The sequence below is a fragment of the Tympanuchus pallidicinctus genome, unplaced genomic scaffold (assembly GCF_026119805.1).
Source record: "Tympanuchus pallidicinctus isolate F22 unplaced genomic scaffold, pur_lepc_1.0 scaffold13, whole genome shotgun sequence".
NCBI classification, from domain to species: Eukaryota; Metazoa; Chordata; class Aves; order Galliformes; family Phasianidae; genus Tympanuchus; species Tympanuchus pallidicinctus.
Window position 1 is genome coordinate 10489734 of NW_026294648.1, and position 26476 is coordinate 10516209.

General features: G+C 40.1%; 1 protein-coding gene across 7 annotated transcripts; it reads left to right on the plus strand.

Annotated features, from left to right (window-relative positions):
- Window positions 1–10: 10 nt before the first annotated feature.
- On the plus strand, window positions 11–24403 carry ZNF711 (zinc finger protein 711). Of its 7 annotated transcripts, XM_052673564.1 has the most exons (11): window positions 11–1235; window positions 1326–1425; window positions 7007–7152; window positions 8704–8808; window positions 9830–10360; window positions 16643–16801; window positions 18082–18228; window positions 18829–18966; window positions 20360–20407; window positions 20977–21120; window positions 21581–24403. In XM_052673564.1, exons 4-11 carry the CDS (start codon window positions 8730–8732, stop codon window positions 22756–22758), a joined length of 2424 nt encoding a protein of 807 aa, XP_052529524.1. In that variant the 5' UTR covers window positions 11–1235; window positions 1326–1425; window positions 7007–7152; window positions 8704–8729; the 3' UTR covers window positions 22759–24403. The 7 variants fall into 7 exon arrangements, with proteins under 7 accessions (XP_052529524.1, XP_052529525.1, XP_052529527.1 ...); XM_052673565.1 differs by having other exon boundaries at window positions 11–1425; XM_052673567.1 differs by having other exon boundaries at window positions 11–1425; window positions 20977–21012.
- The last annotated feature ends 2073 nt before the right edge of the window (window positions 24404–26476 follow it).

Sequence of the window (26476 nt, forward strand, 5' to 3'; positions counted from 1 at the left end):
ATAGAATCCTAACGTTTTTAGAAACATGAAAATACTGGCATTTCTTACTTATAAATCAGAATTCCTCCTTATAACCAGCTTGATGGCTTAGCTGCATTATGGCACTTTCTATGCTCTCCACAACTGTCAGTTATTGGCTGAACTATAATGGCTTTCCTGTGCAAGTACCCTTGCAAAGGTAGAAAACACTTGTACTGGTAGAAAAGCCGGAAATCTATCCAGATCCCCTTCATTCTCCTTTCTTTTCCTCGAAAAAAATGTAGTGAATAGATTCAGCTCCATAAAAATGGAACTATGGCTCCAAAACTGGCAGTTTTTTCATAGCTCTGTAACTTAGCTTCTGTTGTGATGGCTAAATCTCCAGCCAAAATTTGTTGTTGTTTTTGCTTCGTTTTCTGGTAACAACTATCTAACATGGGTAAGTTTCACCAGTTTTACTACTGTAAGAAACCAGTAGGCATTTCAGTCTGGGCCTAAAAGATATTGAGGCAGATTTACAAATTGTCAAAGCACTGAGTGATAGGGTAATTTTTCATGAATAGCTGAAAATGCAGTCACCAAAATTCATTGAAAAGAATCCAGAGAGTTTCTGAATGTGGACTGCTTGTAAACCTGCATTATAATGTCCTCTGAGGCTCTGTGCAGCCAAGAACAACGCCTTTACATATCAGCATTAATAATTTTCTTGCTGATTAAAGCACAAATATAAAATATTCATACTTTTAACATCCACGCAAACAGCTTGAAGAAGCATCTTGTCTCACCGGAGGATGAAGCATGGAAGAATTACACTCCATTTACTTGTGTGACTGCCTGTCCTTTCTATAGGCATGTTCAGTGACAGTATCCTACTAATCATCCAGTTCCTTTTCAGTTTCTATCAGAAATACGTGAAAATATTTCTCTGTCATCATCTGAATCATAACAGAAACTGTGCTATTTAGATCCTAGGCTATCAGTTTAAGCTGTTAAGACCCGAGAAGGGTCAGGTACAAGCGTATCAGAATTTTGTCCATGAACTTTGTTTTCCATCATTTTTAGTCTCTAGTAGTGCCATAATTAAAAAACCTCTGGTTGTTACTGACCTCTGGCTCCATTCACCAATCTCTGGGTAACTGTAGAATTTGAGTGCTTGATTTCATATTCTACCTCTCCTTTGCAAAGGTATAGGAGAAAGAGATGAGGCAATCCTGTCAAAATATACTTGGTGCTGGCAAAAGAAGAGCTAACTGGAGGTACGTGTTCAGCTGCTTACATTAAAATGAATAAATTTTCACAGAGAATGAAGCTTTCCTGTTCAGACTTCCCTGCTCTTTGTTCTTCAGGCAGATGAAGAGTTGCAGGACATCAGCCAGAGGGATAGGCACTGCTCCTGTTTTACTTAACCATTCATGGTCAAATCATCAATGTTAACATCAAGCAGTGGTATGTGAAAGAAAAAAAGCGAAGAAAGTGCTTGAAATAGCTTGGTGTCATTTAAAGTAATCATTACAATTGTAAATACCTTTCTGGTTACATCATTATGCTTCTGCTGTCTCCCTCTTACCTGGAGAGCCAAGAAGCTCCACAGTTCTTTGGAATGCTTGTGTTCTTAGCTGAAGGGCAAAGGGCAAGTGTAGTCCTCTTATGGTTATTATGATGTGCTACTTCCCTGTCAGATACAGACACTTTTAATTGTTGTACAGAGTGGTGTTTTGGCTTTTGTACATTCTTTCTGATGCGGTGCTGTGACTTTTCATATTTAGATGCCTGTGATCACTGGTATCTTAGATTTGCTTTGGTGTGGTCGTGGTTTTCTTGCTATTCTTTTCATTCTGTGCTCCTGACCGGTGCTTTCTTTGTAATTGCATCCTCACTCTGCAGATAATGCATGTTGGTTCTGATTTTATATGTTATGTCACATTGTTAGCAGTAGCCTTGTTGCTTTTTGCTGCTTTTTGCTTTGAGCTTTTCCTTGGCATTTCTGAAGAGGGAACCCAGTACAGATTGGATTTTGTTGAGGAAAAAGAATAATTGTCTCTGTTTTTTTGATTGTATCACCTTGTAAGATGCTCTTGCTCACTCTTCCAATTACTCAGTTTTATGATTATCTTTTTAGTTATTTTTCCTCTCATTCATACATTCTGGACATCCCATTAGACTTTTAGGCAGCTGAATCCCACTGTCCATGAACAAAATTCGTGTCAAATGTAACTGTAAGGGCAAAACTTTATAAAACAAAGATTCATTTCTTTCAGTTACCTATGTTCTTATTACCTATTAAAAAAAAACAAAAACTCAACAGTTGATTATTATGTCCCTAATGGTGTTTGAAAGTTGACCAACTTTGTGCAAATATACGTTGAAAACAATTTGTGCGCCCATTTAGCAGGTTGGTTTCTAAATTAGCGGTGTTTGTACCCTTAGCTTTGAGCAGAATAAGCTTAGAAGAATTCGGGTGTACAACCCATTTGGGTCAGTCAGAGAACAGACCTGATAGGCTCCCCTGGACTTGAAAGTTCTTCTATGTTCTAAGCATATGCCATTTCTACCTGTTGAACAATTGGGTAACATGGAGACTAAGATATATTCATTCTAGCAAGATCCTACAAATACTGTAACAGTGTTCTGCTACATCTTGCAAAGCTAAGAAAACAAAACAAAACAAAACAAAACAAAAAAAAAAACCCTACCTAGATGGGAATTGAATCCACATTGCTTACTTTGAGGCAGAAGTCCACAACGTGGACACGGGTAAGTTTCCAAGTGATTCTAAATTTAGTTAAATGTGTACGTTTTATTTACATACAGAATGTAGGTTTTAGAGACCTAAGATTGGGATTTTAATTCTTATTTATTTTTTTGATACTTTGTTAAGAGGCAGATTTTGTGGGTTTTGCATGTATTTAATGTATGTACGTAGTGTTAATTATAAGTAGATTTCATCAGTTTAATGGTAAGCTGGACATGGTACATGCTAACGGTCTACACTACCTTAGGGATGCGTATTAATTCTCTTGAACAATTTTTTTGCTGTTCTTTGCTGGACTAGCCAGTACTTTGCTAAGTGTATTACTTGGGTGGAGATTAGCCTTCATGTGGGTGTACTGAAAATAATGAAAGAAGTGATGCTGTTCAGCATCACATTTGTGCCTGCAGTTTCTTCCAATTTACTAGCAGGTAGGGTTTTCTTCTGTTAGTTGTATTCTTGAAGTTGTAATATGGGCAAGAATGGATTTTAAATCCCCACACCTGTGGTTTTAGTATTGCACTGCTGTGTGATCCTGTAATGAAGTCCTCGGTGAGGTGCCTTATTGGTTGTGGATGAGGACAGTGATGCCGCACCAGGTCACTGGGATGCCCTTTTGACACTTTTTTGCGTCTGCCTGTGCTTTTGTATCTCTGAAATGTATATGCGAAGCTGGAAGTAACAGCCAACTGAGTTAGAAATTCGGCTGGCCTTCCCTTGTCTCAGGGGAGAACAAACGCTCCTTTGCACAGCTTGCTGCTGTGAGCGTCGGGAACAAGAAGTCGTGCTTTTTCCCCCGAACTGTGGTGTGGTAGGGCCGGGCCGTGACCCCGGGTCGCGGAGCCGCCGTCTCGTCTCGTCCCGTCCCGCAACGCCGGGCCCCGCGGTGCCGGATGCCGCCGCCGGCCGCGAGGGCGGCCGGCGACCGGCTCCGAGGCGGTTCCCCCGGCCCCAGCCTGGCGCTCGGCCCGCCCGGGCCCCCTCCCCGCTCCCCCCGCCGCGCACAGGCGCGCTCGGCGGCGCGGGCAGAGCGAGGGCAGCGGCCTCGGCGCGGCGGGTGCGCCTGCTCGGCGCGCGGGGCCCGCTGCGGCGCGCAGTGACGTGCGGCGGCCGCGGCGAGGCCGGCGGCGAGCGGGCGGCGGGGGGAGGGGAGCAGGCCGCGCGCGCTCGCGCCCCGCCGCCCGGCCCTGCCTGTGATTGGTGCAGGCCCGGCCCTGGCGGACCCGAATGCCAGGCCGCGGCGGCGGCGGCGGAGTCCTGCGGGCCGAGGCCTCCCCCCCCTCCCGCCGCCCGACACCCGGGCACAGCCTGCCGAGAGGCCGCCCGGCGTGGGGACCCGCACAGGTGAGCGGAGGCGGCGAGACCGGGGACGAAGGAGGCGGTCGGGCTGCGCCCGACGCCTGCGGGCGGGTCCGAAGCGCCGGCCAGGCGGGGCGGCTCGTTGTGCCGCGGGGCCCGGGCCGGGCGGGCGGGCGGTGCCCGCGGGCCGCTTGGCCCTTTGCGGGCGGCCAGAAAATGGCGGAAAACAAAATGTCGGCCGGCGGGGCGGGGAAGGCGGCGGCTCGACGGGACAGGGGTTATCCCCGCCTCCCCGGCCCGCCGCCGCCGCGGGACGGGAGCCCTGAGGCGGCCCGGGGCGCGGCCGCGGGGCTGCTGCGTCGAGGGTAGCCCACGGGCGGCTCCGGCCCCCGTGCTGCGGGCGGCGTCCCGCGGGGTCCTTTGTCTCGGCGGCTCCGCGCTCCCGCTCCGCCCTCGGCCGCCGCCGCGCAGCCCCGCTGCGGAGCGCGGGAACCGGGCGCTGCCCACCGCCGCTGCGGGCTCCCGGCGCCGCGTTCCCGACGCCCGGTGGCGCGCCCGGTCCGTGGGCACGCGCAGCGCTCCGCAGCCGCGCAGCCCCGGCCCTGCCCTGCCCTGCCCTGTTCCTCCCTCGGGCGGGAGCTGCCGCCGGGGATGCGCGTCTGTATCCCTAATCCGTGCGACTTGGGGCGCGGATCGGGCGGCGGGACGGTCTTTCGCCGTCTTTGTCATTTAAATGTCTCCGTGGATAGGTGATCGCAGTAAAGGGCTTTAAAACGGATACGTTAGCTGTAACTCCCGGTCTTTTTGTGCACACGGTTCGCGCTGTGCTCCGTGTTGCTTTCTGAATTGGCGCCGTCTGTTCTGTTTCTGCTGTTCCATTTCTGTGGGTTGCTGCATTAAAATTTGAAAGGGAAAACGCGGCTGAAATATTTTCAGGGGAAGATAATTATTTTCTGTTGATACTGAACTCGAATTTTAATAGGTGGGAGAATCTGAAAACATCTGGTTCGAATTTCTCAGCTACATCTGAGTTTGTTCCTGTGTTATATTGGAACACTCCTGTAGCTGAGTTTCAGTTTAACCAAATGTCACGTGCAGCCCAAGAGGATTTGCAGCTCCTGGCCAAGTCCGATGCTGCATTTTACTTCATTATATGTAAACACGTCTTAAATATTAATGAGAAGAATTATACTATTTTAGAGGAGAAGCTAAGGCTGACCATCAGGTGTGCGTTGTATGAAAATGCATCACAGGGCATCAACACATGCACAAAGTGATGTTAAGTGTGGTAGTCCCCCAGTGCCAAGCGTTAAGTTTGGTTTTACACACAGCGTTTGCATGGGTTTACTTAGTGTTCCTGCATCCAGACAGAAAGGTCCTGGGTTCCCTTTTTGTTGTACAGTGTATTGCCTGGTCTCGACCGAGATAGTGTGCTGCAGTTAAACCAATGAACGTGTTACTGAATGTTCTAAAGTGAAATTATTTTATCCCCTGAGGCTAATGAAGTACTTTGCAGCATTTTGTTCTGAATACCTAAAGGAGAGAAGGGAGAGGAAAAACTTGATGTCATGATAGGTTCATGGAGGAGAGATGTGTGTGAACACAGGGCTGTGACAGAGACCGGAGTTGAGGCATTCTGGCTTATTTCTCAATGTCCATTTTTAAGATGTGATTGGAACATGTCTTCTGTAATTGTGTGGGTGTGAAATGCTGTGTACTACAGAAGGAAGCTGTGAAGAACCACAGTTCATCAATGTGCTGTGTTTCTGTGCTGCTTATAAGAATCGGATTTGTGTGGATGTGTAGTGTGTGAAATCAACTGTGTTACTGAGACCTGTGAGGGAAAAATACCAATTATAGCAGAGCCACGAGCCTTATCTGTTAATTGTCCAAGCATTAGGGGCCTTCCTGCTGTTATTGCATTCTTTCTAAATCCAAAATTAGGCATAAGAAAATCTCTCATTTAATTGCTGATGCTGCTCTGCCCTTTGCCTGCACCAAGGGGTCATGAGAGTGTACTCACAGTGCTTGGATGCCAGTTGCATCAACCAGGGCACAGCTCTGCATGTTCCCTACTGGCACATCTTTGTCCATCTTGGTTGTGAGTGCAGAATTTAAGATGTGTGCATGCCCAGGGGCTGCCATCCCAGAACTTGCATCACTTTCATATTCCTGTTACTAACTGGGAAAAATTATTCTTAGTGATGATTAGTTTTCTTTGCAGAGATTTAAATTAAAATCAGTCTTACTGTGTACTGAATTTTTTGTGTAGCACATTATATTTGAGCCTCTAAACTGCGTAGTCTATAATTAAGTTGCTCATTAAGAAAGAACAAAACCCAGTATATTTCTCCTGTAGTTTCAGACTGGTAGTGACCTTGTTCCCTGAGGATAGTGACTGTGGTTGGGATATTGGAGAGTGCTGCATTAGTTCTGAAATCCCTCCGTTGGATGCTCCATCTGATGAGCTGTTTATGGTCTGGAATGGTATCTTACCTTGTATCAGCATTTGTTAACGACCTGAAGAATTTCAGGTGCTGTGGCAGTGATTTAGGAATGGTTGAGCACTGGATTAAAGTTCTGAAGCTGCTCTATGGTTCTTACTCCAATGAATGAATTGGAACTTGAAGCTAAAATTTTAAAACTGCATTGAAATGTGAATGTTTGAAGGATTGTGTTATTTAAATTCTAGTCTGCTTTCTTCACTGGTGATGTTTGACTTTTGTGTACATAGCATTTGTTGGTCTGTGGAAACAACTTACCCTGTACCCTGTACCTTCAGAAATGATCTGGGAGATTGTTGTAGAGTAAATTCTGTAGGAAGAAATACATTCATTTTTTTGCTTCTCTAAGAATCTGCATTGTAGATTTCAAGACAACTTGAAACAAATAGATTTTAACTACGCTGCAGAGAAAAAGTATTAAAGGGCAATGCTGACTCTGGGTGATAACAGTTCTTTGGTTCTTTTGTGTCCTCAGTTAAGTTGGAGCCTCCCTCGTTTGGAGCGATGACTGTTGCGTGAAATCTCCATCTTTGCGGGCTGCTTGCTGCTTTCTCACCTGAGGATTTCAAGAGTGTAAAAGAATAACCTCTGGTCATTTCCTTCCTTGATAATGAAGTTACAGTAAGCATGGGTTGCGTTTTCCACATCTTTATTTTGTCTGCTTAAGATTGGTTGTTACTGTTTTGTATTTCTTTGTGTTAGATAAATTGGGAAACAGAAGCCCCTGAGAATTAAAGAGCCAAAGTAGCAAAGCAGGTATGGAACACCAAAGCAAGGAAGCTTAAGATGTAGCAGCAGGAATTTTACAACTGGTTGGTGGGTCTGCTCTATAAAAAGCTGCACAGGACTGTTTTTACACCAGAGGGACGTTGCAGATGGCTGTGTAGGACCAGCTTTCTCTTGGCTGCAGAAATGAGGTGGCACAGAAGGGATAGTGCTTGGAAGATCAGATTTCTAAAATAATGAGATAATTTTGTGAAAGTCATCAACCAGTGTGGATAGAGCTGGGCTGGTGAATGGAGATGCTGGTGCAGAAGTCAGGTCAGCTCTGTTGTTTCTTCTGCAAAGTCCTGTGGCAGTGGAGATGCTGCACTGCCATTTCTTACACAGGGTTCCTGCTGCTGCACTGGGTAGCTTTGCACTGTGTGCACATCCAACTGCACATGGCTGAAATCTTATGCTAGGTCTTGTGTTGGACTATTTTCTAATGATACAGGGGGGCTCACGCACAGCCGCTGAAAAGCTTCAGCACTTCTGTTCTCGCAAATGTTGTGCACAGTGCAGCTTTTTTTCAAAACTTAACTGCCATTTAATCTGACTAATGAAATCTACACATGAAAAAATTGATACGTGTTTGAGATAGCTGATAGAAAATCGTGAGAGAATCTGAAAAACTGCTTCTGAGTGCACTGTGCTCCATGCAGCCATCTTGGCCAGCCCTGATAATTTGTTGAAAGGCTGAGCACAGGTGGCTCCTTGTTCTTGGCTGCTGGTGCAGGTTGGTAGGGTAAGGCCTGGAGGTGGTCATCCTGCTCAGGTGACTTCTGATTGTTGCTTCTCCTCACTGTCACCTGTGGTTTATTTCCTGTAAAGGTAATAGTCTTCATGGCAAATTTCTGCTTCTGGATATTGTTACATCTAATCAGGTTGTTGGTTCCTAGTATGCATTACACTGTTTTGTTAGGATGGCCTGATGCTACTGCCTATATTGCTTGTGAATATGGAGATGGCCCCATGACACTGCAAAGCTTCATGTTCAGTTTGCAGTGGGGGAATTGAAGGTTGTGACATTTCTTGTATTTGCAGCTCCTAGAAGTAAAGTCAAAGTCTGTTCCTCTACTTCTTGGCTTAATTACACAGATTACGAACTATTCTAGGCCAGGCAGTAACCAGAGATTTACATACGAAAAGAACTATTAACCTGTTTGATTTCACTTGCGTGAATAATTCTTTTGAGTACTGCATGATTATTTACAGATGGTAACATTTATGGGATATTAGGTCACAAAGCATAAAGCTGTGGGAAGAAAGCAAAGTGAGTTGTATGAAGTGCTGCTTGTTTTTTACTGAACTTGTGGATGGTTTTCTGTTTGTCAGTGTGACACATGAATCCAGTGAAGCTGACAAACACAATGGTGCTGTGGTTAACAAACTCTGATTTTGCTTTTGCAGTTATTTGTGAATGAATTTAGCTGAATATGGATCCGGGTGGTGGAAGTCTTGGATTGCAAACACAAGAATCCAAAATGCCTCACGCTATGATTATGCAGGACTTCGGTAAACATTTTATCTGTTAAACATTAATTAATAACATCAAGACTGTTCTTAGGTTTGCTATATGTTTGCAAGTGATTTCAGGATGTGAAGTTGACTAGTACAACAATGATGTTTGCATGGCTTTTTGGAGAAATTTCAAAATATTAGTAAATGTATAATGAGGCTTTGTATATGCTTTGGTCACTCATCTAGAAATAATCACCTATTCCATAAAATTGAGGTAACTTGAAAAAAAATAACAGCCATCTGTGGTTCAGAGTGCTGTGGGTGGGACAGATGTTGTAAGGAGTTCAGTGCTGTTGTAGTGTGTGCCTCTGCTTGAAATACCACTGGTCTGCTGTTACATCTGCATGCTGGTACAGGTACAGCTGAGCTTTTGTTGGTTGCCTTGATGACTGTCTCCAGTTCTCACTTAGGAGGTGTAAATGAGGTGGAAAATGAAGTCTTTGTGTGTCAACAAGTAACTTTCTAGGTAGCAACAATTTACAGATGTAACTGAATCTATGATTAATTAATGTCTTTCACAAAGTGCCAAAATAATCGCACTTGCAGCAGTGTTGAATAATTCTAGTATTTTTTTCACTCTTGTAAGTGAATGTTTTATTCATTAAAATTCAATCTGCTATTTCAGGATGCATTACAACAATTCACTTTTTTTTTTAATAGAAAAGTAGCTTTCAAATATGACTGGCCTGCTTTCTACTTCTAGCTATCGATTGCAATGTGGCAAGTTGTTGGAAATTGTGCAATAAATATGGCTTATGATAGAATGCTTATTTTTATCAAGGCCTCTCCAGTCTTAAGTGTCAGAGTCCTTTTATTGTACCACCAAAGAATGTATTGTTAGCACATGGACTAATTTGAGCAGTCTTTTCTGGTGAGGTGCAAAGTATAGATTGTTGAAAAATAACAGATTTACATCTGTGTTTACCTCACTTACACAATTATTCTGTTCCTTGGATAAACTCTGCTAATGCAATAATTTTAACCTTTTTTTTCCTCATTCCTAATTGTTCCATAGTGGCTGGAATGGCCGGCACTGCTCATATTGATGGAGATCATATTGTTGTGTCAGTCCCTGAAGCTGTCCTTGTTTCTGATGTTGTTACCGATGATGGAATAACTCTTGACCATGGCTTAGCAGCTGAAGTTGTGCAAGGACCAGACATCATCACTGAAACTGATGTTGTAACAGAGGGTGTCATTGTTCCTGATTCTGTTCTGGAAACTGATGTGGCTATTGAAGAAGCACTAGATACCAGTGATCATGTCCTGACTTCTGATCTAATAACAGAAGCTGTTAGAGTTCCTGACCAGGTGTTTGTGGCTGACCTTGTTACGGGTCCCGATGGACATTTGGAGCACGTGGTGCAAGACTCCGTGTCAGCAGCTGACTCACCTACGATGGTCTCAGAAGAAGTCCTTGTAACAAACTCAGATTCTGAAACAGTCGTTCAGGCAGCTGGTACTGTTCCTGGCTCTACAGTGACTATAAAAACAGAAGATGATGATGATGGCAAGAGTACATCGGAAGACTACTTAATGATATCTTGTAAGTTAAACAAAGGTAGACATACACAGGAGATTACCTTAAGTAGAAGTGGTCTAGTGGAGAGAAATCACGTTACCTGGATCCTTGCTGCACTCTGTACTGGAGCTCTCCAGTTAATTCTTTTTAATTCTTCTTGTCTGGATTTGAGTTTGCATAGTGAAAATAATTATTAGTGATACGGCAAGAAAAATAATGATCTTCAAGCTGTTGAATCTGTAGGCTTCTGTTTCTGAAACTGATATTCCCCAAAATTAAGAAAAAACATATGGAAGTTAAAAATTACATACATGTTGAGTAGGAAACTTTTTTTTTTTTTTTTTTTAATCAGAGGTATAATACTGTATTATGCAGGTTCACAAAGAAATGACATGTTGGGTTCGATGAGTAGAATCCAACAAAGAAGGCAGCTTTTTCAAGATACAGCTTTTTTTTTTTTTTCTTTTCCTCTTGTCAACAAAACATTGTTTAGCTGCATTAAAAACAATAGCAGCCATTTTCTTGCATGTTGTGCTGTTGTGGACACAACTTGACATTAAGGAGTTGAGTACATTAACTGAGAAACTTTCTGTAAGTGGAAGGAGGCTGCCTACTTCAGTTTCCACATGGCATTCAGACCCTGTCCAAACTTTTGAGGAAGCTGTGTAGTTACAGTCTATGAGTTGAGCAAGAGCTACTAAAAGGGTTAGTGAATTTATACCTTAGGTATATTATGCTTCGTCAGTGGTTAAATTATACTTAAGATAGCAGTTTTTGCTCTTACACACAGATCAGGTAAAATATGATGGTTTTTTGGATTTTTAATTTCTCCAAATCAGGTACTGCATTGTCAGTACAGCAGAACAGATTTTATTTTGTCAGAACCAATGTGTTCTGGGTTTGTTAAAAAGAAGCCAAGTGCTGAAACGTCCATCTCTTCTCAGTAAGCTCCATTTAAAAATGTCTGGGTGTAGCAGATCAGCGATTGTGATGATTTAAATATTTCATTGCACGAAATAGAGCACTTTTCATAGTACTGCTGCACACTGTCCCTCTGCCGTTTATTTTTCATTCAGTATAAGGTTACCATCCTGTGATTTCTGTAATGTTACATGCCACTAATGGAAGTTGCAACTACTTTGGTAGGAGAGCCAAAAGAAATCCTCAGCCTAAAAGCAAGTTAAACCTGCAACATAAAAAATCCCATGTGTTTGTAAATAAAGGAACGCCGTTCATAAAGTCAGTAGTTTCACTGAAAAAATTCCTCCTTTCTGACAGAGTACTTACGATGAGTTGTATTCTGTAGCCGTGGTATTTCCAGCTGCACCTTTGTAATTGTAAGTAAAGTCATCTTTGGAATTCTTGTTAGATAGATCTGTGATTTGATTGTTAACAGTCACTGTCCTTAGACAAGAGCATCTCAGCCTTCAGCAGGTTACCTGGTGACCCCAGCTGTACATACCTAGTGTTGTCAGGTGTGCTCAAGACTGGTCGTGGCTTTTCCAGTGTTTCAAAGCCAGCCTGAGACCCAGATTTAAGCAAATCACTTCTGCATGTCTGTATGACAGATATGTCTGAGTAATCGTGGTTGGAAGCGACATTATTAGTCTGGAATTTTGTTTGAAAGTAATCAGGTGCATATTAAGGCAGGCTTTTGCCTCTGTGAAGTTTTGAGGCTGTGCTGTGCTCTGAGCCAGCCAGAACTGACAAAGGATGCACTGTTGATTTTTATTTTCTGTTATTTTTTCAGCAAAAGTGAATGAGTCCCATGCAGTTCATTGATTGCACATTTTCTGTTTGTTTATTTTATGTTTTATAAATTGGCCATTAATTTGTTACGGTTCTGAAGACAATCTCTGTATAGTAGATAAATATATCAGTTTAACAGGTTTAACAAGTTTAAAGACATTTTTACTTACATTTTTAATTTCAGATGTTCACTAAATATTGTAGAAAGTTAATTTATGGTGTGGTTTGTTTTAGGGTGTGTTCATAGGGTTGATTAACTTCTAAGTAAATTTTAACTTAGATCACTTCAAAATATTGAAGATTCATAGTATTTTGTATCTGTATTTAGTGAAATTCAGAAGCTGAAAAGGGGGAACTATACACAGTGTGACAGTTGTACCCTTGGGGAATATTCCAGCTGTGGAGCACATTGTGGGGAACTTGTAAAATATTAGAAGTGTTTTTTAATATATATATATATTTATTTTAGAGCGTGTAGCTGAGCGTGAGTGTTAACTTAAAATTTTGGCTTATTCTTTGGTTGGGGATTTTGGCTTAAATACACTGACGGGTAGATTTTGGCACTGTCCCAGCGCTGATGAATTCAGCTTTTAAAATCAGCTTTGCAAGCATAAATGCTTGGTTTTGATGCAGTTAAGGGGTGTGCCAGGGGAGATGCACAATACCCCTTTTCTAAATCTCTGGAATACCTGCTGAGAAAGTACTTGTTTCAAAGGAAATAAATACAGGATGAATGCACGTGGTGTGATCATGCCGTCTCCGTACTGAGATGTGAATATAATAAGCAGCGCATCCCATTTTGCCAGGGTGGGATTAGCACATGTGTAGCTTAAAGCATGCCCTTTTTTGTTTTTCAGGTTTGCGATATTCAGACCCACAGGGGATTGCCAGCTCCCGACCCGAGCGTTGGCCCTGCATGCACTATGTTGGTGACCTCATACCCACCAAAGAGCAACTCTGGAGCTGGCCTTTAGGGGTAAGGTACTGTCACCGCCGCCTCCTTTTTAGTGTATTACAGTACAGTGTTAAATAGTTTGCTGAACATTTTAGTACTCCTATACTGTGACCAATGGGATATAAAATAAGTATATCAGACATTGGAAGAATATGAAAAATTGTAAAACCACTGGACTTATCTTGCCCTCGTGTTATTCCTATGGGCTCCTATGGTGGGTGTGATATCACCAGCATAGTGCATGCTGAGGCATCACGTGAACCTGGAGCTGGCAATCCACGGTGAATCTGGACATCACACACCTGAAAACAGCCAAGGTAAGTTTAATACTAGAAGTGTGCTGAGTTTTCCTTTAAACTTTGTTATTCAGGAGGATTCAGCATATATTTATAAAAGTTTTCTGTTGTGTTTTTTCAGTTAATTTTAAATGACAAGATAATAATATGTAGTGCTTCTGGTAGATGAGTCAGATGTGGAAAGCACTTTCATATTCTTCTGTTGACATAAAGGAAGCATTCCTGTTCCTGGGAACTATCACTGGGAAAAGGCATCAGTTCTTTTGACATTGGGATACCAGTGTGTAATCAAGTCCTATCACTTAGACCATAGAATATTTTCATAGCCTTTAAAGAAAAAAAAAAATCCCCTTGTTTTGGAACTTGACAAAGATTACATGTCCTGCTGTTGTTTTTTTCTGGTTTAAATTTGTTTTTAAATAATTGATTGAAACCACCAAGTTTAGTTTGTATAAGATGGCAATCTAAGGAGTATCAATTGTTCAGCCAGTGTCTTTTCTTGCAGGTACTTAAACAAACTGCATTATCTTACAGTTGGTGGTCTGTGGCAGTAGCAGCTCCTCAGCCCACTTGGTTCTTCTCAGGTTTACTTATTTCACTTTCACTTTCCCAGGAAAGTAATTTCAGAGGCCCTCTGTATGCAGGCTTCCCTTTATTTCCATAACTTTAGCTGAAATTGTAGAGACTATAGATCTTGGTAAACACAGAAGATGGTCAATGGTGTGGGAGTCACTGCTGGTTTTAAAAGTGCTGCTGTGAGTTTGTCCCTCAAAGCATGGCTTTTTATTTATTTATTTTTTTTAAAGAACATTACAAATTTGAATTGGTGAAGTACAGCACCAGCACATAACCATGTGTACCATATTCATATGTTCACACTAAATTTTTGGGTGAAAATCCTTAATCTGATTGATAAAAAGTTAAAATTGAAAATTCCTTCTTTTAATCTTTATGTAATCTTTCTTGAGTTGCAATTGATGCCATGGTAAGGCACTAATATGGTTTGCTTATTGTTATGCTGTTTCACCAGATACAGTCATCCAACTTTAGTTAAATGGGAATATTTTCTGTGAAGGAAGGGTACCACATGTAACTGATGTCGTCTCAGTTCAGTAGGAAGTTGCTGTACTACTTCAGTACTGAAATGCCTATTTCCTGTGTGAAACCAACATGTTATGTTTATAAAATGCATGAGTTTAGAAAAAGTTCATGTTGCTTGAATTATGGATTTGAAAATAACTTTACTGCCCCTTGCCAATGGTAAGATTACAGAGGCAGCATGCAATTAGTGATTTTGAATACCCAGCCTTTAACTTCTCTTTCTATGTTTTGGCAGCGTATCTAATCATATAGCTGTTTGTACAATCACCCCTGCCTTTCACTGTTAGTTGCCTCTGATCCTGATCCTTCATAGATTTGTGTATGCAGTGGAAATGTTCCTTGTACTAAAATTAAACGTGTGTTTTGAAGGCTGTGGATAAGTTGTGGCTTTGTTGTTTGTGGCGTCGATACTCTGACTGTTACATTGCCCTGTAAGGTAATGTGAGTGTAATGTACTGCATGTCAGATTTTAGCAGATAAGGGATTGGTGGTGGTGATTTTTGTAGAGTTTTAGAATGTTTTTAATTGCAAAACAAAAATCTTTTTTTCTGAGGGTAATTTTACATTATTTCCACTGATCCAAGTGGGATACACTGGGGCATTTCAGTCAGTCTGTTACTTACAGAAAGAAACAATTTAACAGTTCTTTTTTTTTTTTTTTTTAATATATTTTCCTGTTTTTATCAAAATATAAAATAATGTAAAATGTAATATTCAGAAGTTTTAAAATGAAATACTTATTTATGCTTACCTGCTTTACACCTAGTTGTGCTCTCATTAATTTCTGTACTCTTCTGATGCAGCTCAAAATTTCTGAAATAAAAATAAGATTCCTGAATGTGCGGATGGAAAATGGTTTAACTGGGATAGATTATTTTCCATGGAATCCTGTCTGTGAGTGGGAGGAGCTTAGTTTGGGATTGCTGTGGTGAATTCCAGCCCTGCTGCAGGAAAGGCATCTTGTTGTTTTTGTAATGGGTTCTGCACCATCTCACGTGACTGCCTTCAGTATTAAGAAAAGCCTAAACTAATTCCAGCACACCGGGCTGTAGCCTGAAGTAGTTAAAAGCAGCTCTTCAGGAGCAGAAGTGGCAGCACAGAGAGCAGGAAGCTTAGAGGGGCACTGGGGAGCACCACAGCATCCCAGGGTGAGCCTCAGAAACGTGGGGAAATCTCCACACCCCCATGGAGTGTGCTCACAGTCGTAATCATGAAGCACTCTTTTCACAGAATTGTTTAACTCCCTCCCCCCCTCAGCGTTGCACATGTTATATATGCAGTACATTGCAATGTCCATGAAATGTATGTATTTCAGGTTTTGTTTACATTTGGGGGGATTCATCCCTGGTCAGAGGATGTCTGTGGGTGTTACGTAGGCCTGTGCTGGCCATCCACAAAGGAGCTAATTTTGTCCACTGACTGTAGTGTGGTGGCAGTGTGTGTGTCAGAAAGGCACTTGGGTCACTGTCCTCCATGTTAGCAACTTGGGACATACATATACAGAGATCTTTGTGCATGCTCTTCTTACCAAAACAGTGGTAAAAAGACAAAAACTTCTAATGGTTTTAATGTATTTTTTATTGAATATGTAGGCCCAAATACATCAAATAGCAATAGTAGCAAATGTGTACACATAAAGAAAGAGAAGTCAACTTCAGATAATATGATTTGGATTTGGATTATTTGGATTATTTGGATAAAATCATGATTTCTTTTAGATAGAAAATTGAAAATTATTCATGTTTCTGTCACTGGAGTATACTCAGGAGATACCACTGTTGATTAGAGTGTCTACTACTAAATCTTAGTATTGTAGAGTATTGTAGAGTAGTGAAGCTTCTTGGAACTCTTGCACTGTAACAGGCAACCCTGGGCTAGCTTTTCACATTTTTATGGAGACTTGTTTGATTTCACCTACTGATACATTTTTGCTTCTGCAGTATAATAGTTTCAGGCAAAACTACATACTTTGATGACCAAAGTTCCCTCATGTTCTTCACTTAGTAGTTCATGAGATGATTGCAGATTTGCAACAGAACGAGTATTGAGCTTCTGGAATTTCTTTTAAGTACCTTAAGATGACTTATTTTGTAAAGGCCCTTAATGTATGCAAAACTTTACTATGTGTGGGGATAGTAGTGGAGAAAATCATGCTAACATGTGACAGTATGTTTGAGCCTCATTGTTGCTCTCTTATCTTTACAGTGGATGATGTTGGAGAAAAACTGGACCACATAGGAAGCACTCCCTTGAAAATCAGTACTGAAGTGACAAATGATGAAGTGGCTAAAGATGATGGGTTTGGTTCTGAAGTTATCAAAGTATACATATTTAAAGCTGAAGCTGAAGATGATGTTGAAATAGGTACCTCTTTAAATTCTGTGGTTTTTTTCCAGTAGTATGGAGAAGTGTTTGCGGGTCTTTCTGTCTTGTAATTCACTGACTGGATTGTTCCTCAGAGTAATATTGGAAGGAATTGCCCATATGCTGATAATACTCAATGTTTCAGGTCATTTTTTGACGAGCAGTATTTATTTTCAATGTTGGAATGTCGTTTGTTTATTACCAAACCCCAAATACAGAAGTGGCCGAACAGCTGCATTTTTTTTTTTTCATAGATACTTATTTTCTTTGATTTTGCATGATTGAATGCTGTGAGTAACAAGTATTCTTAATAGTACTATTACTGATAGCATTGGTCTCGTTGTGTGTCAGTGCATTGCAGTCTGTTGTTACTTGGACAAATGTCCTGGCTGAGCCACTTTAGACAAAAGTTCTGAAAATAAGCTGTGGTAGTAAAATCCCCTGCATTTTTTGTGATAAATATGGAAAAGTAAAAAATAGAATAATAAATACTGAAAATGACCAGTTGTTTTGGCACACATACGTACGTATTCCAAAATGTAATCTGACAGTCCCAAAAGAAAGATCTGGCTTTAATTGCCTCTGTGGCACTGCTTATCATTTCTCCTTAGTTTCCATTTTACTCCCACATTTTGTGTTGGATTCCTTGGTTGTAATTTCAGCCCTCATAAACCTAAGGACTGTGGGGGTGTCTCTGTGTCTTCCCTCAAGTTCTTCATGGCACATGATGCCAATCAGAGCTTTGGGGAGCGTATAGAAATTAAAAGCGGAAAAATAAAGTGTTCTTTATTAACACTGAATCCAGCAAGTCCAGTTGAGTGAAACCTCTGTGTTTGGGGACCAGTGTGCTACGTGTGATCCAGCTTGACTTTAGAAGCAATGCAGTGATATTTGTTTGGTAGTTCATTTATGCTGATTGCAATTTGTGGGTAGTATTATGGGAACATAATGCGTATTGCTGCCTCTTATTGTAGCTGCGTGATGTTGAACCCTCCTACACAGACTTACTGGGCTGATGTTTTGGATCAGTGTTAGTTTCACTGTTATACAGTGACCAAATTTCTAATTTTCTTAAAAGTTCCTCTTATCATGCCTGGGATCTGACTTCTGTTGTCTGGTGATGTGTTTACCTCCCATGTTAATTCTATGTTTTGGAAGCCATTGCTTTCAAAAGAATGAGTTTTATACAATAGCTTTGTTGTAAAACACTTCAGTCTGAAATTAATGTTGAGATTGGCTTTGTTTACATGCACTTAAGGTGTTTGGCTTCTTTTTTTTAGGTGGGACAGAAATTGTCACAGAGAGTGATTTTCACAATGGACATTCAGTAGCTGGAGTAATTGAACAAGGAGGTGTTGGTAGAATGCAGCGAGAAAAAATGGTTTACATGGCTGTTAAGGACTCTTCTCAGGAAGATGAAGATATTAGTAAGCATAATACGAAACATTTCTGTTTCTTGTGCTGTTTTGTACAACAATATAAGCATCATTCAAGGACTTTTTAAACTTTTCTGAAGGATTCTTCAGCCTGAAGTAGTAGCAAACTAAGTTCATCTTCCCTAAAAATAAAGAGCAGGTTATAATTATTTTAAAGTGATGTGGATAAGATGCACTTTTTCATATTGTATGCCATCATTGCATTATTTATGTTAAATTTAACATGTCCATGGATTAAGTTAATGAGGTTAGTTGAATTTCTCTTTTTTTTTTTTTTTTTAACACCTCTGTTTTCCTGTGTGAATTGCCATGTTTAATTCTCTTTCTGGCAAAGTGGCAAATAAATGTCATCATTTTAAAATTTGTAAATCTGTATACTTGAATTTGTATTTGCTTTTATTGATATGTGTTTTCTCTCTTTAAGGAATGTCTGAATAAACAGTTATCCCCTAAGGGAAGGTGTGGCTCTAAATGCCAGAGGAAGAAAACTAATTTATAACTGGTATCAATATGAGGGAAATCAAATTAAATGCAGGAAAATTTAAAATGTGCAGAATAAAATGTAAAATGTATTCTTCTCCTTTAACTCAGGCTGTGCTGAAATAGCAGATGAAGTTTACATGGAAGTTATTGTAGGTGAAGAAGAAGCTACATCACTTCCAGACGCGCAGCTTGAAGAGACTGGTGTGAATAAAACTTTTGTTCCTGTTGCTTGGGCTGCTGCTTATGGTAGGAATCTCTATGCTCTTTTTTTGAAAATCCCTTTCATTATTTTTTTCCCAATCTGGTTTCCAGATTCTAGGTACAAATGTCACAATTTTTCACTATTGGGTGGGGGTTTGGAGGCAGCTCCTTCAGGTCTTTCAGCAGTGCCAGTCAGTGAAACTAATAAAATGCTGTGAAAAATTCTTTTCCACGTAATTCACAACCTTTCACATGTGAAGTCCTTGGCTTTTTGCAATTCAGATAGGGGAAAAAAAAAATCTCATTTCTGTAGTGCTTTTGGTTTTTTCCCTCAATGCCAGCCTGCCTAGCAGTTGTCATATTGTTGTAGTAGTTGTTTGTCCTGCATGCAATGAATGGATTGCTGTATGTTGAGTTTTATGAAATAAGAAGGAAAGCTGTTTGAAGAACTTTGGTACCCTTGTTCTTCATACCAGCTCAGCTGTACAGTGTGTGTACGTTTTTGATGATTGAAGTCATCTGTTAAGATTTTACAAAAGCAAGAATAATCTTAAATATTTTATATTCACTAGGAAAAAGGGGAAATACCTTTAAAAAATAGAAGAGATGTGTAAATTCATCCCTGATCAGTTCCATTTATGTAACATATTTTAAACCTGCTAGTCCTTTAGATCATAAGTGAGAAAAACAAAATATGTCTTCTGCGGCCATGTTTCAAATTGTAGAAGTATCAGGATGTTGCAAATTCTGAATATTCTGTTATTTCAGATTTATTCTTTTCTAGGATTTTGGCATGTTAAAATTACATTGAGTGTACAAGATCATCAATGCCTTATACTTAAGTGAGCAAATTAGGTAGTTTAGATTCGGTGGCGTTCTATTTCTGAGCACAACAGCTGGGTGATGAAGCGGTTGTGAAGCACCAGGCTTTGGCACGTAGCAGTAAACACTTTCAATTCAAAATGAGGAATACACTCTTAATATGACTGCTCCATCTCATAGGAGAGTGGAATGGCTGGTAGGGTGGAAGTCCTTTTATCTGCCAAGTTCTACTCCATAAGGACAAAGTACTTTGATCTCAGGAACAAATTGTGGATTTCAGGTCCCCTCTAATTTCTAGATTGACATCTGAGGTTTTTTTATAAGGTTAGAACTTTCCAGAAACAAGCTTATTACTAGTGAGAGGCAGGAAAGACAGCATGGTAAGCATGCAAGCACATCTTTAGTGAGTATTCAAGTACTGGCAGAGATATGATCTTTATTTCCTGGTGCATGTAATTGCAAAATACTGAACTGATGTGAACTGCACAGCTCATTTTGGACAGGATTAAGCTGTTACTTACTACTGAAGTTAGTTTTCTCTCAATCTTGGGCTTTCAAAACCATCATCTTTAAAAAGGACTTAAATTTATAATGACTAAAATACCATTTTCTGCAGGAGATGACAGAAGACTACCCAGAAGATATGAAGATGGTCAAGCGGCAGGTAAGGGCACGCAAATATGCTGTGTAGAGCTTTACAAGTAACTTAGTGTCTTTAAAGTAGTATACATCAATGTGTTGTGATTCTCCCCATCAGAGAATGCAACAAATTACTCATAAAGCATAAGCTGAAGAACTGAATAGTAATTTCTCTTCTATTTTGAAATGAAAACAATTCTGTAAGTGTTGTGGGCCTCAAATTGTATGGGGAAGTCATTGGTTGTGTATAGTTTGGTAGTCAGAGCAGAGATGATGCAGTTGGCTAGGAAGTAAAATCAAGTTAATTAGAGATGAGAAAGTAACTGGCATAACCTGTCAGAAATTAATATTCTGAGAATACAAGATAGCAAAAAATGTACTTGAAAATTATTAATTGTTTAAACAATTAAGTTCTTGAGTTTGGCTACCAAAGGCAGTGCTTTGTATTGGCACTTTTTAAAAAACCTGTTCATTGCAGAGGAGTGGGTGATCTGTTTTGTTTTGAAGTAGACATTTTGCTGTGCAATTCCAGTCATCAGTCCCAAAGAAAATAATTGTTTAAGATTTTTTATGGTGTCTAATTTTTGTTTCTAGGGAATAACTTGGATACACGATTAGAAAACAAAAACGGTAATGCAACACAATACCTGCAGATTTGTGATAGCATTAGCACTAATAGAGTGCTAAAACAAAAAACCAAGAAAAGGAGGAGAGGAGAGGCCAGGCAATGGCAAACAGGTAAACACTGTATGGTTATGTGTGCTCTCACGGAGTGGCACTTACTCCTTTACTATTCTTCTTTTTTTTTCTTTTTTTCTTTTTTTTTTTCCAAACTGGTTCAGAATTAAAAATCTAAATGGTGATTTGCAGATTTCCTGTGTCCTTCCCCCTCCAATTCTGTGCATAGAGAATGTGGTAGGTTTTGCTATTGAAGTTAGCAACCTAGCACTGGTGTAATTCATTTGAATGTTGTGAGTGATTAGAAAGTAATTGTGGACGTACTCACTGTACATCTGATATCACTTTCTAAAACAAAACAATATATAAACTGTAGGTGCTGTGCATTGGTTGTTTTTAAACTGCTGAACTCTTGCTGCAAGTGTAAGTGCATGAATCTGAACAACAGTTGGCTGATTTAAAACTTCTTAATCAGTAAATTTGTTTTCTTCATAACTTGTTTTTGTTTGTTTAAAAACAGCTGTTATAATAGGTCCTGATGGACAGCCCTTAACAGTTTACCCTTGTCATATATGTGGGAAAAAATTTAAATCCAGAGGATTCTTGAAAAGGCATATGAAGAATCATCCAGATCATATGATTAAGAAGAAATACCAGTGTACAGACTGTGACTTTACAACTAACAAAAAAGTAAGTTTCCACAATCATCTGGAAAGCCATAAACTTATAAATAAAGTTGATAAAACCCATGAGTTTACGGAATATACAAGAAGATACAGAGAAGCAAGCCCTTTGAGTTCTAATAAACTAATACTGAGGGACAAAGAGCCTAAACTGCACAAGTGCAAATACTGTGACTATGAAACTGCAGAGCAGGGGCTACTCAATAGACATCTACTTGCAGTTCACAGTAAGAACTTCCCTCATGTATGTGTGGAGTGTGGGAAAGGATTCCGTCATCCGTCAGAGCTGAAAAAGCATATGAGGACCCACACTGGGGAAAAGCCATACCAGTGTCAGCACTGTGTCTTCAGGTGTGCCGATCAGTCCAATCTGAAAACTCATATCAAAACCAAACATGGGAACGACTTGCCATTTAAATGTGAGCACTGTCCCCAGGCTTTTGCAGATGAAAAGGAGCTGCAGCAGCACACAGAATTGTTTCAAGGGCATAAGACTCATCAGTGTCCGCACTGTGACCATAAGAGCACCAACTCCAGTGACCTGAAGCGACACATTATTTCAGTTCATACGAAGGATTTTCCCCACAAATGCGAGGTATGTGAAAAAGGCTTCCATCGTCCATCAGAGCTCAAAAAGCATAGTGAAACCCATAAAGGTAAAAAGATACATCAGTGTAGACACTGTGACTTTAAAACGTCAGATCCTTTTATACTGAGCGGGCACATCCTCTCAGTTCACACCAAGGACCTGCCTTTTAAGTGCAAAAGATGTAAAAGAGGATTTAGGCAGCAAACTGAACTTAAGAAGCACATGAAGACGCACAGTGGAAGGAAAGTTTATCAATGCCAGTATTGCGAATATAGCACTACGGATGCGTCAGGCTTTAAACGACACGTAATATCAATACACACAAAAGACTATCCACATAGGTGTGAGTATTGCAAAAAGGGATTCCGTAGACCATCAGAAAAAAATCAGCATATAATGAGGCACCACAGAGAGGCCATAATGTAATATATGATGTCAAGAAGGAAGCAATTTAGAAACTGTGTTATGATAATTGGGGAAAAAAAAATCTCACGAACTGTTTCTCCTGGTTTCAAAGCTCGATATTAAATCATAACTTTACATTCTTTGTATTAAAAGTCTTAAAGTATTAGGGTTGACAGGGGATCTCATAGCCCTATGATTGTTGCTTATCAGAACCTGAAGAGCACTATAGAATGCAGAAAGATGGATGAATGTCTTAAATTTGCAGAAAGATGAATGAATGTCTTCAAGTAATAGTATTACGCGTTGTTAAGCTATGGAAGACAAAAAGAAGATGATTGTGTTACCCGTTTTGTCAGTGAGAGCGTTTGTCTCCATACTAAAACAGTTCAGATACGTGACGGGATTCTTCACAGCTGGTTTGCTGAGGCAGCTGGGCCTGGCTTCTTGTGTGGTTCTGAGAGAAGAGTATTCGTCAGTCACTTGGTCATAATGCTTGAAATCGTGCCTGGAAATTATATTCTAGAATTGGTCAGAGTTAGGGGGGGTTGTCCTGCTTTCAACAAATACAACATTTCATTGGGAAACTTTTTGGTTTCCTCTATTAGTTAGGTCCAACAAGAAATTTGTAATGATTTTCAAAGCTGCTAACCTATTTTATTGCAGGATACAATGATAAAAACACAGCGTTGTGATCTCAGAGGTGGTGTTTTGGTGCTAGGCTTAAAGACGTGTATGTACATAACTTCCCTTTTTTACCTGAAACTATGGCTGAATGTTGTTCAGTATGGCACATAAAATTAAGTTTGAATCTGATTCTATTTTTTAAGGATGAAATGGATGCAGCTGATAGTGTTGCTACTCAGCACTACTTTTTTTTTCTCACTACTTTAAGATCTCAAAGTACTATTAAAAAGAAAATTGAAAAAACCTATAGTTTGTTTTTAATTAAAATTCAGAGCACTTAGAAGCTCTTTAGGGCAGTGTTCTTAGCAGGTATGGCAATTGCCCTGCCTCCTAATATGAAATTTTCAATATAGACATAAAATTGCACCTTTTAGTCAATTCTTAAAAGAAAGAAATCTATACCACGCTATAAACGTGCATTTTCAATCTGTAAGAAAGTATATATGCAGTATTTAGCCAGAGAAATATGCTGCCGCTAGAGTTTGGAGATGGATCTTCAGTTTACAGTGTATACATTTAAAATATGCATCCCTTTAAACAGTGCTTTGTGTTAGCATGCTGCAGATCAAATGGCGCTTAATATAACGAGCTGGTCTAGGGCTATTTAATGAACAACCTGTTCATAAGTGTTACGCATATAATGTGTATTTTTTACTCTTTTTAGTTGCTTCATGTTTGCACACAGCTGTTCACATGAGAAATTGTAACTTCATGCTATATTGTGGCTTTTTGTGTTTCAGATATGTTCATATTTTGTTTTTGCACCAGATGAGAATCAGTTCCTTGAGAAAATTTTTTTTTATATTTCTAAACTTCAGGAAGTGAAATTTGGGAAATCTCTTAGAAAAATACGTGTTTTATGTGGCTGTAAAAAATGATGTACACGCTGTAAAATAAGATTGTCACTGTGTGGGATTATTATTTCTAAATGTGTTACTCATCGTAACGGGCGTACAATAAAATGCATCTCTTGCACTCCAAATATTTTGGAGTCTATTTCTCATTTATGGTGATTTAGGAAAGTCTCATTCGGTGTAATTTTGCCTTAATATTTTAGTTACGTTATTCCCTGGTTGATATGAAATGTCATAACATCTCAAGTAAGCAGGTTACCCGAGGTACGTTTGTGTACCACTGTTGAGGGGGAATATTGAGGGAATACTGAGGTTCCAGTTAAGCTGCTAAGGTGACAGGTAACGTACGTACTTCTGTTTCTAAATAATTATCACATGTGATAGTGCTGTACCTTTGAAATTCTTTCCTTCAAGTGAAGAGGACATAACATTTCAATTTCTGGAAAAAGGCAGGTAGGTGCTGTCTTTTATTAGCTTTATAATAAGAGCAGCTGTCGAAATGCTAAAAATACTGCTTTGATTGCTTTCTTAATTTTCTTCTCTTCTTAGAATACTTGAATCATGGCATCAGTGGTAGATTGGAAACTCTAAGAAAATAATGCAGTGTTAAATGAACACTCCATCGAGGATTTCCAGCGCGCTGTTAGCCAGCCAACGCGTGGCTGTTGTGCGGGCAAACAAACTATGCAGACGTTGCTAATGGAATAGTCTGGTTTTTGTTTCTGATACTTTCTTCTTCTGTAGGTCCAGCAGACAGAGGAGGAGACAGTGACACTCACAAAATGTTAAAAATTAATCTTTTGTTTTGTTGACAATTTTAATACTTTATTCCTGAAAATTATATTGAATACGTAGACTGGAAGAGATCCTTCATAACAGGCTGAAGATGACCGTTCTGTGCTGGCTCATTTTTCCACCTCCAGGATGGACAGAATAACCAGATATGTGAGTACTTTTAACATCTTCAGCCAGCACTGTAACCAGATTCCGTTCTGCACTGCCTAAGGACCCACCAGGGTTGGTGTGGTACAGAACAGGCCATGAGGGTGGCAGACAAAGGAGTACGGAGGAAGACTTTGAGCTTACAAGATTTCAGTTTAAAATCGCATAGATGTAGGTAATTCTTTCCATGATAAATGGTTGTTTTGTGTAAGATGAGATAATACACACCAAAGTTGGATTTCTTATTTTCTAAGTCTCTAACTGAACGCCAGTTGTTATCTTACCTGTCATAGAATCATAGAATCACAAGCTTGGAAAGTACCTACAAGATCACCTAGTTCAACTGTCCTCCTGCCACCAATACTACCACTAAGCTACTAAACCATATCATGCAGCACCTCATCCAGACACCATCTTTTAGTTCTGGATTTTTGTTTATAGTTTTCAAGGTTTTGGAAGTGACACCACATCTTCGAGTGATGGCCATGTTAAGTTGCTCTGATCTTTCTGAAGTTTGAAGAAAACAACAGTAGACACCTGTACTATGTTTTTCTCATGTATGATTCCTTACAGATTTCATCTGAGAAAACTCCCTTAACGATGCTTATTTATTCCAGTTATGGGATGTGCCAAAACTTCTCAGAATAAATGTTAGTTAAGAACCACTGGTATCTACCCTCCTAAAAAGCACAGTGCAGTGTGGGACATCAATTCTCTTACTCAGATTTTCTGTTGCATGTAGTTACTCCATGCCCTAAACTCTTACGCACTGTAAAGTCCACTGAGTGCTGTTTTGTGTGGTTTGGTTTTTTTTAATATATTTAATGATGGCAAAAACAATATGGTGGGTGCTGGATAAAGATTTTCTTCATTTTCAGCTTCATCATCATACAAAGTTTTGCAATGCTTTATTACAGAAGTTGAAATTGGCTTTAAGTGTTTCGCAACCCGAAGGTCTGCCTAGTGAGATTTCCTTCTAGTTAGGAAAAAAGAAGTTCTACCTTTTGAAATGTGGAAATCTGAGAGGAGCATGTTTTCCAAGATATGAGGGAGGAAATAGTGGTTGGAAAAACTACAGCTGTAGTTGGTTGTTGTCAGCTGAGGAACAAATTTAGGAAGGGAAAGAGGAGCTGAAGAACAGGTGCAGCCTAGTAGTCTCTGTGTAGGAGCCCTGCTCTCTGTGACAGATAGATGGAGAACCTGACCTGAGTTTAATGGAAGTGGTTCCGGGCAACCTTCTCCAGTGGGAAGCAAGAAGA